General features: G+C 44.2%; 1 protein-coding gene across 21 annotated transcripts in view; it reads left to right on the top strand.

The window, feature by feature from the left end:
- The window catches only part of WNK1 (WNK lysine deficient protein kinase 1), a 106716-nt gene extending 93434 nt beyond the window's left edge, over window positions 1-13282 (top strand). For 7 of the 21 annotated variants that reach the window (XM_083461726.1, XM_083461710.1, XM_083461730.1 and 4 more), the window contains 6 exons: window positions 856-1058; window positions 3132-3311; window positions 4181-4273; window positions 7292-7333; window positions 10135-10316; window positions 10481-13282. In XM_083461726.1, the coding sequence (XP_083317852.1) occupies window positions 856-1058; window positions 3132-3311; window positions 4181-4273; window positions 7292-7333; window positions 10135-10316; window positions 10481-10795 (1015 nt within the window). In that variant the 3' untranslated portion in view covers window positions 10796-13282. Of the gene's footprint in view, window positions 1-855; window positions 1059-3131; window positions 3312-3408; window positions 4159-4180; window positions 4274-7291; window positions 7334-10134; window positions 10317-10480 lie in introns of those variants that run through there. The other 14 variants (XM_083461729.1, XM_083461728.1, XM_083461714.1 and 11 more) reach the window with 7 other exon arrangements.
- Window positions 13283-13348: the final 66 nt, after the last annotated feature.

Raw genomic sequence — 13348 nt, 5'->3', positions numbered from 1 at the left:
AGAATTAGAGAAACAGTTCCAAAATTGCTTGGAAAGAACCTCTGGGCTTCCGGGATACTTTGGGCAGTTGAGCCAAGAGAGAAAAATGGATCTGAAGCCAGGGGTGGGGGTCTTGTGACCTTCCAGATGTTCTTGTACTCCAGTTCCTATCATCCCTGTCAACTGGCCATGCTGGCTTGGGCTGATGAGCTTAGTGTATTATCTATTTATTTCTTTTTTAAAAAACAGACTCAGGGCAGGTTGCAGTGATTAAAACATAATGAAGCACAAGAAAATAAATCAACACAATTAAGTAAAGTATCAACCATCTGTCCATATATTAATATATAGGCCAAACCTTAACATTCTTGAAACACATGGTGGTCCAAGGTTCCCCATTTCTGATCCAAAGGAACCAGGCTCATCTAGTATCAGTGAACTCTAGGAGTAGGCAGTTGGCAGTGGAAGAAAATGAAGGGCAGGGGGAAAGAATTTAACTACTGATGGTCCGTGTGTTTTACAGTAAATGTCCACTTTTCCCACTTCCCTCTCCTCCCCGCCCCCTTTATATAGCTACAAAATCCTTAGTACAACAGGAGAATGCTGGGGTGGATTTTTTCTCTCCCCTTTTCCTCCTGAAACTATTTGCTTCTCCCCCTTTGCTAGCCTGCCCTGAACTGCCCTGCACTGTTGCATGCTGTTTGGAGCACTCCTCTGAGAGGGTGGTAATCCACTGTCATACTGTGTGCAGCCCTAGTTGTATGGGATAACGCCTAGATAAATAGCTTCTAATCTGGGTTCACTTCTTGTCCATCCATTATTGGCATGATTTAGTGGTATGAAAAGTGACACATATTTCCTTTCCTGTTCATTTAGGCACCTTAAAGAGATCCAAGAGCTTCAAAGTCGCCAAAAGATGGAGATTGAACTGCTTTACACGAAACTGGGCAAGGTACCTCCAGCAGTAATCATCCCTCCTGCCGCTCCTCTGTCAGGCAGGCGAAGAAGACCCACTAAAGGAAAAGGCAGCAGATCCAGCCGCAGCAGCTCCCAGGGTAACAAGAGCCCTCAAATTTTGGGTAAGACACTTTAGAAATGGCCATGGGTTGGGTAAGTTGGCTTTGTGTAGTGTCTTGTGACTTTTTGTTTAATACGGGCTGCTTAATATGGGCTCGACTGGCTACCATGAACTCTCCTACTGCAAATTCTCCTTCCAACTGCCACTGATCTTTATCCCACTTCCTTCCAGGAGCTCAGAGTAGTGCACATGATCGCTGCCTCTCTCTTCCTTTTGTAATGTAGATTAAGCTGAAAGCAGGTGGCTGGCTTTCTGTTTCTTAGTGAGCTTTATGTCTCACTGGCAACTTGAACCAGGGGTGGGGATATTTTTGTACTTGGCCGGCCAAATCCTTATTTCCCCACGCCTGGTGAACCAAATTTGACAGGTGTGTGGGGTGCCTACCTCTCAATCACCTGACGTCACTACAATGCCATGTGACATTGTACTTTGAAGCCCTTCAAAGCACACTGCAGGGCTGTTGGAAAGTGTTTTGCAAGCAGCCCAGTGCTGCTCTTTAAACCTGGGAAAACTGGAGGTTTAAGTAGCAGCTTGAGGCTCTTTGTAAAAGGGCTTTCCAACAGCCCTGCACTGTGCTTTGAAGCAGCATGCAGCAGGACTGAAGTCTCCACTCCTCAGCGGATGAGTGGAGACTTCAGTTCTGCTCTCAGCAGGGTTCTCAGCAGGATTTAACTCCCCTCTCCATCAGCTGATGAGCAGAAAGTTAAATTCTTCTGCAGTTCCTTGTGGAGAACTGGTTTGTGCAGCTAACACAGAAGGCAACCCCATGCCCCCAACAATCATCTGGTGCCTCCCCGCCCATCAGTGTGGCAACAGCTGATTGGCAGGTGGGTGTGATTTTGAAGAAATAGCCTGGCTGGACAAATTGGGGGCCCTGTTGGACCAAGATATGCCTGCAGGTCAGAGGTTCCCCACCCCCAGAAACCCAGGTCTCCTCAGCTCACGTTCAGCTGTCTTTATCCACAACACCACTCAAGTGTTATGCAAAACGTAAGCACCAAAGTTGTATTCCGTAGCCTTTTCACTGTGCATTTTAGACTTTAGATGAAAACTCAAGAAGTGCTGAGGGATTGTATTGGGCAAAGCAAGACTTCCTGCAGCATTTTCTGTGGGGTATGTGCAGTGAAGACATGCAGTTAACGTGTTTATTGTTTACTGCTTTGTAGATTTTACTTTTAAGGTGTGGAATGTAAATATAACTAATTAGTCCTCCGTTACCGTACCCACTAGAAACAGGTGGATGCTGAGTCTTAATTTGTGTGCATTGCCCTTGTTGACGGAGTAGCCACAAGCAGCAGTGTAGCAGTCCTGTGAAAGCTTTTCATTTTTTTGGCCTGTGTTCATTTCTCCTATTAGCTGTTGCTGGTTTCAGCCTAGTTAATATCTAAAGCAGGGGTAGGGAACCTCTGGGCCACAGGCCTAATCAGGCCTTGCATAGCTCCCAGTTTGGCCTACAAGGCCATTTCCCTCCATGCCATGCCGACCTACCGCACACACAACATAATCAGATGTGATGTCAGGTGAGGGGCAGGTAGAGCCTTAAAGTGCATTCCCAGTTGTGCATTGGCAAGGGAGATTTGCTGTCATGGCTGAAGAGCTGATTGGCAGGAAGAGCAAGCCTGCTGGGGTTGGGCTGCACAGTTGATCCCTGCATGGGAAGTTCTGTTGGCTGACATATGGTAGTTCAAAGCCCTTTTTTCTGCAGGAATTGTCTCTATTGTAGTGTAGTGCAGCTTATCCCTGCAAAAAGCATGTTTGAAGTTGCTGCCTATCAACTGATAAGTGGCAACCTCAAGCCCACTGGATTGTATTTGCTACCATGTTTCCTGGTAGCACAGCTGGTCTCTGCAGAAACCAGGCACCCACCAGTTAAAGTGGGCCACTGGAGTTGGGGTGACCCACAACTAGGCCCCCCCCCAGCTGGATCCAGTTCCCTACCCCTGATCTAGAGTTTCCTTTCATGTGCCAGAGGTCATCCTTAAGAAGTGAAATATGAACACTGTGCATTTGGGATGGGAAAACTTAAGTACCCATCATGTTGCCAGTGTCCTGATTTGCTTCCCTCTCTCCCTAGGCAATCTGTCTGCTCAGAGTGCACCTTCGGTCTTGCCCCAACAGCAGACCCTCCTCCCTCCTGGCACTGTCCAAGAGACAGGACAGAACCATCTGTTACAGCCTCTGAAACCATCTCCTTCTAGTGAAAACCTCTACTCTGCCTTTACTAGTGATGGTGCCATTTCTGCGCCAGGCCAAGGTAAATGTTGTAGATTAGCAGCATGGAGAGAAACGTGACTGGGGGTTGAGGTGGGGGATTAAATATCCTGCTACATTTCAGATTATCTCCTTCGTAGGATGAAGCTGTGAGGCCTGGGACACTCCGGCAAGTAAAATTAAGGATATGACAGTGAAGGTTGCCCTGTATGTTTTTGCACCTTCCACATCAAGGAGAGATGATGGAGGGGAAGAGCTTGAGGGAGATAGTGCAATATGTTCTCCCTGGATAAATTGGGAGCTTGTCAACTTTATTTGCACAAGTTAGAAGTTTATCATGGTCCCTGAGAGACCATATTTGAATTTGCAGTTTGCATGCATAACATACTCATTTCTGACACACACATTAATGGTGTGGGTGGAGTGGCAGTATGTTGCTTCAAGACAAGGAGGTGGGTATATCAATACAAGAACAGAATATGCTACTGCTTCTTCCAAGTCACCTTCCTAATGAGAAGGGAGCTTCTGCTCATTCCTTTTTAACCATATGAGCCCTACTAACCTGTACCTCGTGTGTCTTTCAAGTTGTGCAATGTATTATGTCAATGTGTGCATTGGCTGTTTTATATCACTTGTGGCATGCAACCCTGTTCCTGCTGGATTAACTATTGGAGGATAGCTCTGTTCCAGCTGAGGGAACAAACATGATTTTTGAGAGTGGGGGTGGGGGAAAGAAGAGTCCTGGCTCCTTGGGTCTTGCAAATGCTCCTCTACCAGTGAGGTTCTTTTCTCTTGTGTCTTGCTAGTGCATTTCACCACCAGCTTAAAGAGTTTTCTAACATCTTGTAGTTGTGTTCTGTCTCTCTTCTCTTCTCCTTGTTCTTCCCCTCTTTTATTTTTGTTTTATCACAGGGTGTGTGAAGTTTAACTGTGCATCTGAGCGGGTGACATTCAAGCCTGGTGGCAGGAGGACCCGATTTCTGAGTACGCCCTGCTTGGCTCTTTGTGTGTAACACCTTTACTCCTTCCTCGTCTTTTTGTTTTCTGCTACTTGGATCTGTTGTCACATGCTGTCCATTCACATCTGCCTTCTTGTGTCTCTCCAACCCCAGGGCTTGGCTGAGTTGCTCTTAAGTATATCCTCCAGAAAGCTGTCTTTAAAAAAATTATTGTGCTGCTCAGCCAAAAGGCTACAATGATAGTGGCTTATGTTTTTCAAGTTTTAATGATGCTTTGGGTAGCAAACTCCTTTCCTCAGTTTATAGTCTTCCCTGTAGTAACTGCAGGGAAGGCCATGATAGAACCTTTCCTAGTGGTTCAGCTGGGGTTCTGTGCAGACCTGGGCCAGTTTGCATAACTCTGAAGAGGCACAGCCAGCTGTTTATTTGTTTGGGCAGAGTGTGTATGTGGCAGTGACTGTCACTGCTTCAACATGCATAGCAGCAATTCAGGGTTGAGGGCTGTGTCTACTGTTGAATTGGTGCTCACGATGGAACACTTCATAGAATCGTAGAATTGGAAAGGTTCCCACCCCTTGCAGTGCAGGAATCTCAGCTAAAGCACCCATGACAGATGTCTGCTGCTTTTCCACCAAAGGACTTGAAATCAAGACGACAGTCCAGGAAGCAGTGTGACTAGTATCTACTTTTGGAGCTATGGGCATTGTACCTTGTTGTTACTCCTGTTGGAGGGAATTGCTAGCTTTTTTTGCCACTTCACCCTGCCTCAATTCTTAGCAGAGGAAAATGTTTAAGGTCCCCGTCTCTTGACTAAAATAAGAACCTGGGAAGGGATTATTTGTATTAGCTCATGGGTTGCATAGAGATATGATCAGCTTAGCATATGGGTGCCTTATTCAGGTTTAGACATGCAAAACCTACTTCATGCTTCATCAGTTTTAGTTAGAAGAGTGACTTGTGGGAATGTATGCTTGAATGGGAAGGGCCAATGTTTGAGAAAGGGTATTCCTTCCCTCTTCCTGTGCTTTGGAAGGGAAATGTAATCCCTTAATAATTGGGATTAAGATGCTTCCAGCATAAATATTTCTTGTGCTGCATCTCATGTGTTGCTTGGCACACTGTCCTTGCAGAGTGTAAAAACATGTTCAGCCTGCTTTGCTGGAGCTGTGTATTACACTTCTGAAATTAATGGTGTTTAAAGGACTATAAGGCACTTAACAAATAATATAGACCTAATAAAAGGATTTAAATTATAGCCAAAGGAATTGAGCTCTAAAAATAGCTGTTCTACATACATTTGATTGGGTCTGTCTCCAACTTCTACTGAACTAGACAGGGCCATGGAAATAGGTGGAAATGGATGGGTCGGTTGTGCTGTGATTCTCCAGCAGTTTGACTTCACCCCCGGAGGCACACTCCATTGTCTCTCAAGACAGACAGATGCCAACAACATGTGTCTATGGAATTGTGTGCTTATGCTGCAGATAGAATACTTTTTTCCTGGGTGTGCAAATTGTATTCTTCTTCCCAGACTTAAAAAAACCCAGCAGGATCTTGGGATCCTATTTTTGAAGAGCATCTGTCCATGTACACTGAGCAGCAGCTCAGCCACGCCAGGGATTTTTCTGTGCCTGCACCTAATGAGCCGAGCAGCAGATTCCAAGACAGCCTTGCACAAGGACAGCTACAATGAAAATCATAAAATGATGATATTTGACTTCAGAGAAGTTAAAAGAAACTACCTTTTTAGGATTTGAACTTGCAGCACTGCTTTAGCCTCATCGTACTTGGTTTTTAGTTGCTTGGGGCAACTGGAGTACTCTAAGTCATGCATATTTATTCTTATTTAAAGTATTTATATCCTGCCTTTCAATCCATATGAATCTATAGGGTGGGTGGCCAGCACCCATCATAAAAACTCTTGCAGAACAACATGCAGCTCTTCTCCCCATCTCAGGCTTCTTAACTGGAAATCTCAATGTGGACAGTATAAGGCAGATCTGAAAGGATCTGCAAAAAATAGTGATAAAGCCAGGACTAAGAACTAGCTTCTCCCAGAAAACATTGAATTGCAATAAAAGATTAATAAGAGATCAAGGAGTAGTCATCCTTTATTATTGTGGTGGATAATTAATAAATAGCAAAGATACGGCTAATCTTGCTGCACACTTGCTCTAGTTTTAATGTGGCTGTTGAACGGGAGGTACCTTTGTGAAGTAAGATGCATGATGGGGAGACAGAAAATGCTACTTTGGTCTCTGGAAGTAATGGCATATGTGCAGTACCCTCTGCTGCATCCCTCAGTTTATTGCAGCTGTCCTGTAAAACAAGGCAGCACTTGTGGAAGCACGGCTTGGCTTGATGCTCAGTTTGTTTACAGGTTTCTTGTTTTACTGGATTTTGACCCGACATCCTATCACAGATTCTGGGATGGTGGGAAAAGGTTTCTGTTAGAAGTTAGAAGACTGGGCACAAATAACGGGTGGGTTTCTTGATAGCTGGAGAAGAAGTGGAAGAGATTCAACAGGTATGTCCCTACCTCTGGTGGCACTGATGTTCCAGGAAATAGGGAATCAGAGAATGTCAGAATTGAGCCATTATAACGTACTCTCAAAACTTTCAGTCAGAAGGAGAAATCTGATCAGCTGGGCATAAATTAAAGATTTAGTCCAGTGTTCAGTTCAGGATTTGTTTGACTTTCAGTTCGAACTGGACTGAAGCTTTGTTTCCTCCAATCAGTAAGAGCACCTGAACTGTTGTCTGAGACTCACTCAGTCTAGCTCACTAAAACCTACTTAATATTGGATGAAATGATTAGGTCACAATCTTAATACATGTGAGAGATACAGGTGCACAAACTAAATGTGAATATTGATGCAGCTCCTCCAGTTGCCACTGCGTGTCTTGCTAGAAAAGTCCCGAAATAATCGAAAGCAGTGTCCCCAAAGGACAGGGTCCTGTTGTATTCTCCCCTCTTTATAACCAGGCTATTTGTGCTGTTTGCTTGACACTAAATGTTTCTCACTGTTTCTCCCTAACAAAATGCTTTCTCTTTGTGCTTCAGGGAAGATGGTGAAAAAAGTCTGCCCTTGCAACCAGCTCTGTAGTAATTATTGCATTTTGGTTACTTCTGAACTCTGATTGCCAAGCTGCTGTGTTTAAGTTTTCCTCTGATCTCTGAAGCTTAACCTCCCTGAATCTGTCTTGAGCACAGCATCTGTCTCTGTGTCCCTTTCTAACTTGTTTCTGCACTAACACTGCAACAGGCCTGGCCACCTCACGACGGCAGTTCCTTGCTGGAATGGCATGTTTTGACTATCAGTCACCTGTGTCCTCCTTGCTGACGAGTAATGATGCCAAAGTGTACATTAGCACAAGTAATTTGCAGCATTTTGGGTCAGAAGGCAAAATCTCCCTCGTTCATGGGCTTTGTGTGCAGTGATCATAGCGGAAGGGGTTTGCCCTAAGCACTGATCCAATTTCAAAAGGAGCTTCCATATCTTACTAAGAGGAAGGGCATGGACCCAGATGTCCTTAGAGAGTACCCACAACAGGAGAAAGTGTCATCATCAATGAAGAGTCAGTAAATGGGAGTGAAGCAAATTGGCAGCGTTAAGGTGGGGAAGGAGCAGCGGCGTGTGCAGTGATGTGATCCACAGGGCCAGTTAAGCCTCTGCATTTGTTCAGTTGTATGAAGAGCCGAAATAAGTTTCTGTAACGTTTGCTGTGACTGAGCAAGATTGGAGGGAGGTTTTTTCCCCATGGTCACTGACCTAAGTGCTTGTCAGACTCTTCTTGATGGCTGGTTCAGTAGATGAAGTGTCTCGAGAACTGGCTTCATAATAAACCAGACACAAGAGTATTTTCAATACAGCTCACATTTAATATGACATTCCCTCTTATATTTTTGTTTTAGAGGGAAGACAATCTGGTGCATTTTCAACAGCTTGTAAAGTAAAAAGCCAAACATTAACAGACCCCACCTATCACTTCTGGATTGAAACTCTCTCCCCACCCCCAATTTACTATTGGGGGGCAGTGTCTGGGCATTGCAACAAGAGCTGTGTTTTCTGGCCATCAGGAAGGGGCTGATGGATATGTGCCGGTCCCTGCATGAAATTGTTGTCAGGAGAATGCACTGATATTTTTATTGGTACCATGTATCAAGATTCTTACCACCACCACCACTTTTTTAAAATCTCTGTTGCCTGTTCCCTGTAGTATTCTTCAGGTTGCTCATTTTTTTTACTTAGATGTGCGTTTGTGTTCCAGTTTCTCACACTACATGGCTGAATCTTGTTGCATCACAAGTATAGTTTCCTTTGCATGTTACACAGTTACGATCTTATTACTATTAACTCTGCATTCCTTCCTCTCACCTGGGCAGAGGATTCTTCCTCCTTCCTCTTCCCTGCATGTGGATGAGCACCACTCCCATCTTATTTAGTAGTTTTTTGGGGGGGACTGCTGCGTCTTTCACCACCTTGGCTAGTTTTATCCGCTTGTTTGTATTTCACAATGCAGTGGCACCTTGCTCAGTTGCTCTAACCAATTATAATGTTTTGAATTATTGTCTAATCTGGCTTGGATTCAGGGAGGCCAGTTTTATCCCAAAGAATCAAGGGTCCAGTTAAGTTGCCAGTACCTATGACTTTGCTTCTGACAGCAAGTTCTTGAGCAGCGGGAATGGATTATCAGTTTTTAGATTTGAGTCTTGTGCAGTGGGAACTCTTGGTTCCCTCTTTGACTTCTTATAAAGCTTTGATTCCATTATTTTGACAGTCCCAGGAGCAAGCTGGGTGGAATTAATGTGCTACCTTCTACTGGTCTAATTGGTGTTTCCTCAGCTGTTTTTCATCAGGTTGTACCTTCACTCCTTCCTTGTGTTGAAATAGGAAGGCCTTTTCAGTGGACTTGAATTGTACTGAAGGCTTTCCCAGATGCACTTCTTGTACAGTCTTGAGCAATGCAATGGGCTCATTGGCTTCTATACATTGGAGACAGTGTCCTATCTCAGTGGTCATGGTGCTTGTTTCATAGCACATGTGGGGTTCTCAACACTCTTAAACTCTTGCATTTAGGTTGCTGCTTCCTGAATAACCATTTTGGACAAGTAAAAACAACTCTTTCACACCATTCCACTACAGATTTGCTATAGAATGGCCATCACAGCAGAAACTTGGATGCTTTGGATTTCCCTTCATTCTTAGAATTTGATCCTACCAGGTGCCATATTCTAAACTGAAACAGTTCCTTGCATTTCTCTTTGCAGAGCTGTATAAAATTCTGTATGGTGTGAAACCCAAATGTGCAGGTTCTCCTGGAAGCTGCCATCTGAGTTGGAAGCACCAGGTGATGGTTTGCCGCTTCCTTTTGGCACTGTTGTGCTTGGACAGTAAGCCAGCAGGTTCAGGTACATTCATGAAGATGGAAGTACCTGCCAGTAATACAATGTCTCGTTCCAATAACGAGTCCCTGGGGCTTCTTAGTTTCCATCTGCAGAGCAGAGCAGCTGTCCGTGCTGAGTGAGTGGGCAGAGTTGGCAGTAGCATTAGCTTGATATAATAGGTGCTTGTTGACAATATAGAGGAACCCATTAATCATGGACCTGTCATTGATACCAAAAGTTAGTTCATTCCCCAGTGGAAAATGGCAACGTTGCAGACCACCCACTGATCTGGAAAATAACACACAATTACATGATTAACCTAATAGGAGTGAAACTGCTAGCTGAGCCCTAAATCCCTTCCTCTTCATTATGTCCTGGTACTGAATTGTAGAATTCATGTGCATGGCTTTTTAAACTCTTGCTTTCTCCTATTTTTCCATTGTAGCTATAGTTTTGATGGCCTTCAGGAACTATCATACAGTCAGGTTTAAATGACAGCCATTGCTTTGCTCTTCTAGGGACCAGCAGTACAAACACTGTTGCGGGTACAGTGAACAGCCAGGCACCTCAGTCTCAGCCTCCTGCCTCTAGTCGAAAAGGGACCTTTACGGATGACCTGCACAAGCTAGTAGACAACTGGGCTCGCGATGCCATGAGCCTCTCTGGCAAGAAAGGAGGCAAGGGGCATGGCAATTATGAGGTCAGTACTTGCTTGGGGCATTTTATCTGGTCGTAGGCACTCGGCCAACTTACAAATCATTCATGGAAGAATCTGACACATTTCTGAGGGAGAAGCCTCTAAGGACTGTTTTAACATTGTTTGGCAATTCTGAAATAACCTCTTGGGTTGGGTTTTGTTTTTAGGGCCCAGGAATGGCAAGGAAGTTCTCTGCACCAGGTCAGCTCTGCATCTCGATGACGTCCTCCCTTGGTGCTACACCCATCTCTGCTGCGTCAGCTACCTCCCTAGGTCACTTCACAAAGGCCATGTGCCCCCCTCAGCCATACGGTTTCCCAGCAGTGCCCTTTGTAGCTCCCTGGAGCGGGACAGGTGGTCCAGCACCGCAGCCTTTAGGCCAGTTCCAGCCTGTAGGTGCCACCTCATTGCAAAGCTTCAACATCAGCAACTTGCAGAAATCCATCAGCAACCCCCCTGGCTCTAATCTGCGGACCACTTAATGAGACCCAGGCATGCTGCTGGGTAGACTTGAGGGGGGAGATCAGGCCCTGAATCAACCACTAGGCTGCAGTGAACTGGCTATTAGCGCCCAAAGGGGGGGGGTGAACTTCCTCCTCTAACCATTGCTCTCTGCTCTCCGTAAGAAAAGCCCTTCATTTTGAATATGGGGAGAAGAGTGATCAGGATCTTCCACGATGGGACATGCTTCCTCTCGTCTGTGGCAAGTGTGTAAAGATGAAAGCTACCACACAAGCCAAGGGCTTCGTGCTGTAAAATTCATTTGGCTTAAGATGCTGAATCTACATGGGTTGAGACGGGAGAATTGTTGTTAGTTTTAGCATGAATCTTTAGTATGCCATTTGTCTTGCTCTGAGGAATTAAGCCGGGGGTGGGGGGAGCTGTCCATTATTTCCATGTCTCTTCCTTCCGTCAGACCATCACACCGAAGTTCCTGAGCTGATGGGGCACACAAGTGGACTTGCAGAACAGCCCGTGCTTTGACATAGGTCATTACTGCTTTAAGTAAAAGATATTAACAGCTTTGACTGCAGCATTAGAGCAATTTAAATTGTTTAGAAGACAAATTTTTTAAAAAGTTCCCTGCGGACATGTACTTACCATCAGTTTTGATGTGGAAACACTGTGATATATAAATGTTGTTGGACAACAGTAGTTTAAAAAAAATGAGTGGCATATAGAGGGTTAAACAGTTAAAAAGGAAAAAAAAATGGGGGAAAAGCTAGCTATATCCTGATACTTATTGGAGACACTTTAACTTTTTTTCCTTTGTATTTTCATTGTATTAGATAAATGTGAATGTATAATTGTATAAATTAATGTACTTGAATACTTGTCTGTTCTCCCAGTATGCTTGCTGGATATTTTAGTGCCTTGGACTTTTATTGCTTCTACAGTTAGCATCACCTTCCCAGCAGACTTTCGCCAGGCAGAGGGAGGTTATTTGGATATAGTCACTGGAATACCAAAGGCATAACACATTGGATGCTTATACTGTAATAGTGTCAAGAGTAGGTGTTGGAGGGGGAGCTATTGCAGCTTTTGTGTCGGAAGAGTAAAGCTATGGAGTGGTGGGGGAAACTGATGTGGCTGATGCAGCAGCAGCAGTGAGGGATTTATGCGGAGGTGCCGAAGAGAATGAACACAGTGACCAGAGTAGAAGCTGGGTTGTTGAGAATAAGGGAAGTTGGGAAAAAGAGGGACATCTTTGAAGGGGTAAGCACCTATGGGTGGGTTGACTTTTAAGCTATAAAGATTTTTTAGTAAGGGTAATGGTATGTCAAGGGATTGGAGCGATCACTCTGGAGAGGGAGGGTGTTTGCTGGGATTTGCTCCCCCCCTGCCCTGCCTGTCAATCCAATCCTGAAAGGCCAGGAACACATCTTCCTGGTGCAGCATCCATTGCTAAGGATGGATACACTTGAAACAGCCAGCATCAAAAACAACTTTTTCTTTCTATGTCTAAAGGACTTAAAACTGGTACCAGGACTGTAACTAACTGTGTTGCCTTTTAGTAGGTGTGCTATATCTCCTACTCGCCTTCCTCTTTCTAACTCAAAATACTGGTTTCCCCGATCAAATGAAATAACTGCAACCAACTAGTATTACTTTGCATTGCAGCAGCAGGCTGTGAAGTCAAAGTACTTCTGCTTTGGACTTGGGAGCAGCTTTACTGCTTGGTCTGGAAGTCTGTTTTCTCTTTCCCCACCCCCGGAAGTCCTCTAAAGTTAGCAAGGACATTTGTTCTTTCTGTATTTCTTTCACTCTTCCCTCAAACATATGCACAAGTCTTTCTTTCTTTTCTTCCCTTCGCCTCAAGTTGAAGTTTACAGTGGTTTTGTCAGGCAGAGGTAGGATTTGGACCCGGTGGCTGAAAACAAAAGACGTAAGTCTAGGTGGCTGGGATTCAACAACTTTTCAGAATTAAAAAAAAGTCCTCACAGGTGAGATGGGAAATTCAAGGTGAGGTTGATGTGCAGAAAGCAGGAAGGAGCAATGGATGAAAAGATGCCACCAAATGTTAGAAGATCTAGTCAGCTGAGTGTTGCACAAGGATAGTATTTTGGTTTAATATGTTTGAGGTCGAGTTTTCACTTAGTTATGCAAGTACTGGTTTTATTTACCATTGATTTCCCTCCTGTGGATGAAATAACTGAGGTCTAGAGGAATTAACTAATGCTACTGAACTGTTAAATTATTTTGTGTTATTACACTTTGAATACCTTTTTCCACAAGATCTGTTTCTGAATTACAGATGTTTTCTTTACATTATTTAACAATGTACACTGTAAAAAAATAAAATAAAATGAATTCAAACCTTGGGCTTCCCTGGCCGTAGTTAATGGTATGTTTTGCACTAAATCCAGGCATTGCGCTTCCTGTATGATTGCGCTTTGTGCTGCAGTTTGTTACCTTCTTTGTAGATATTTAATGAAATCATTCAAATAAACCAAACCTGCTTTTGTTGAGCTGTGGTTTTTCATTTTCGAATGGCCTTGGTTCCTCCTGTGCCCGAAGCTTAACAATTGTTAGTG

Source organism: Podarcis liolepis, assembly GCF_965112155.1.
Source record: "Podarcis liolepis genome assembly, chromosome: 10".
Classification (NCBI taxonomy): Eukaryota; Metazoa; Chordata; class Lepidosauria; order Squamata; family Lacertidae; genus Podarcis; species Podarcis liolepis.
This window is presented reverse-complemented; position numbering and strand designations above follow the sequence as displayed.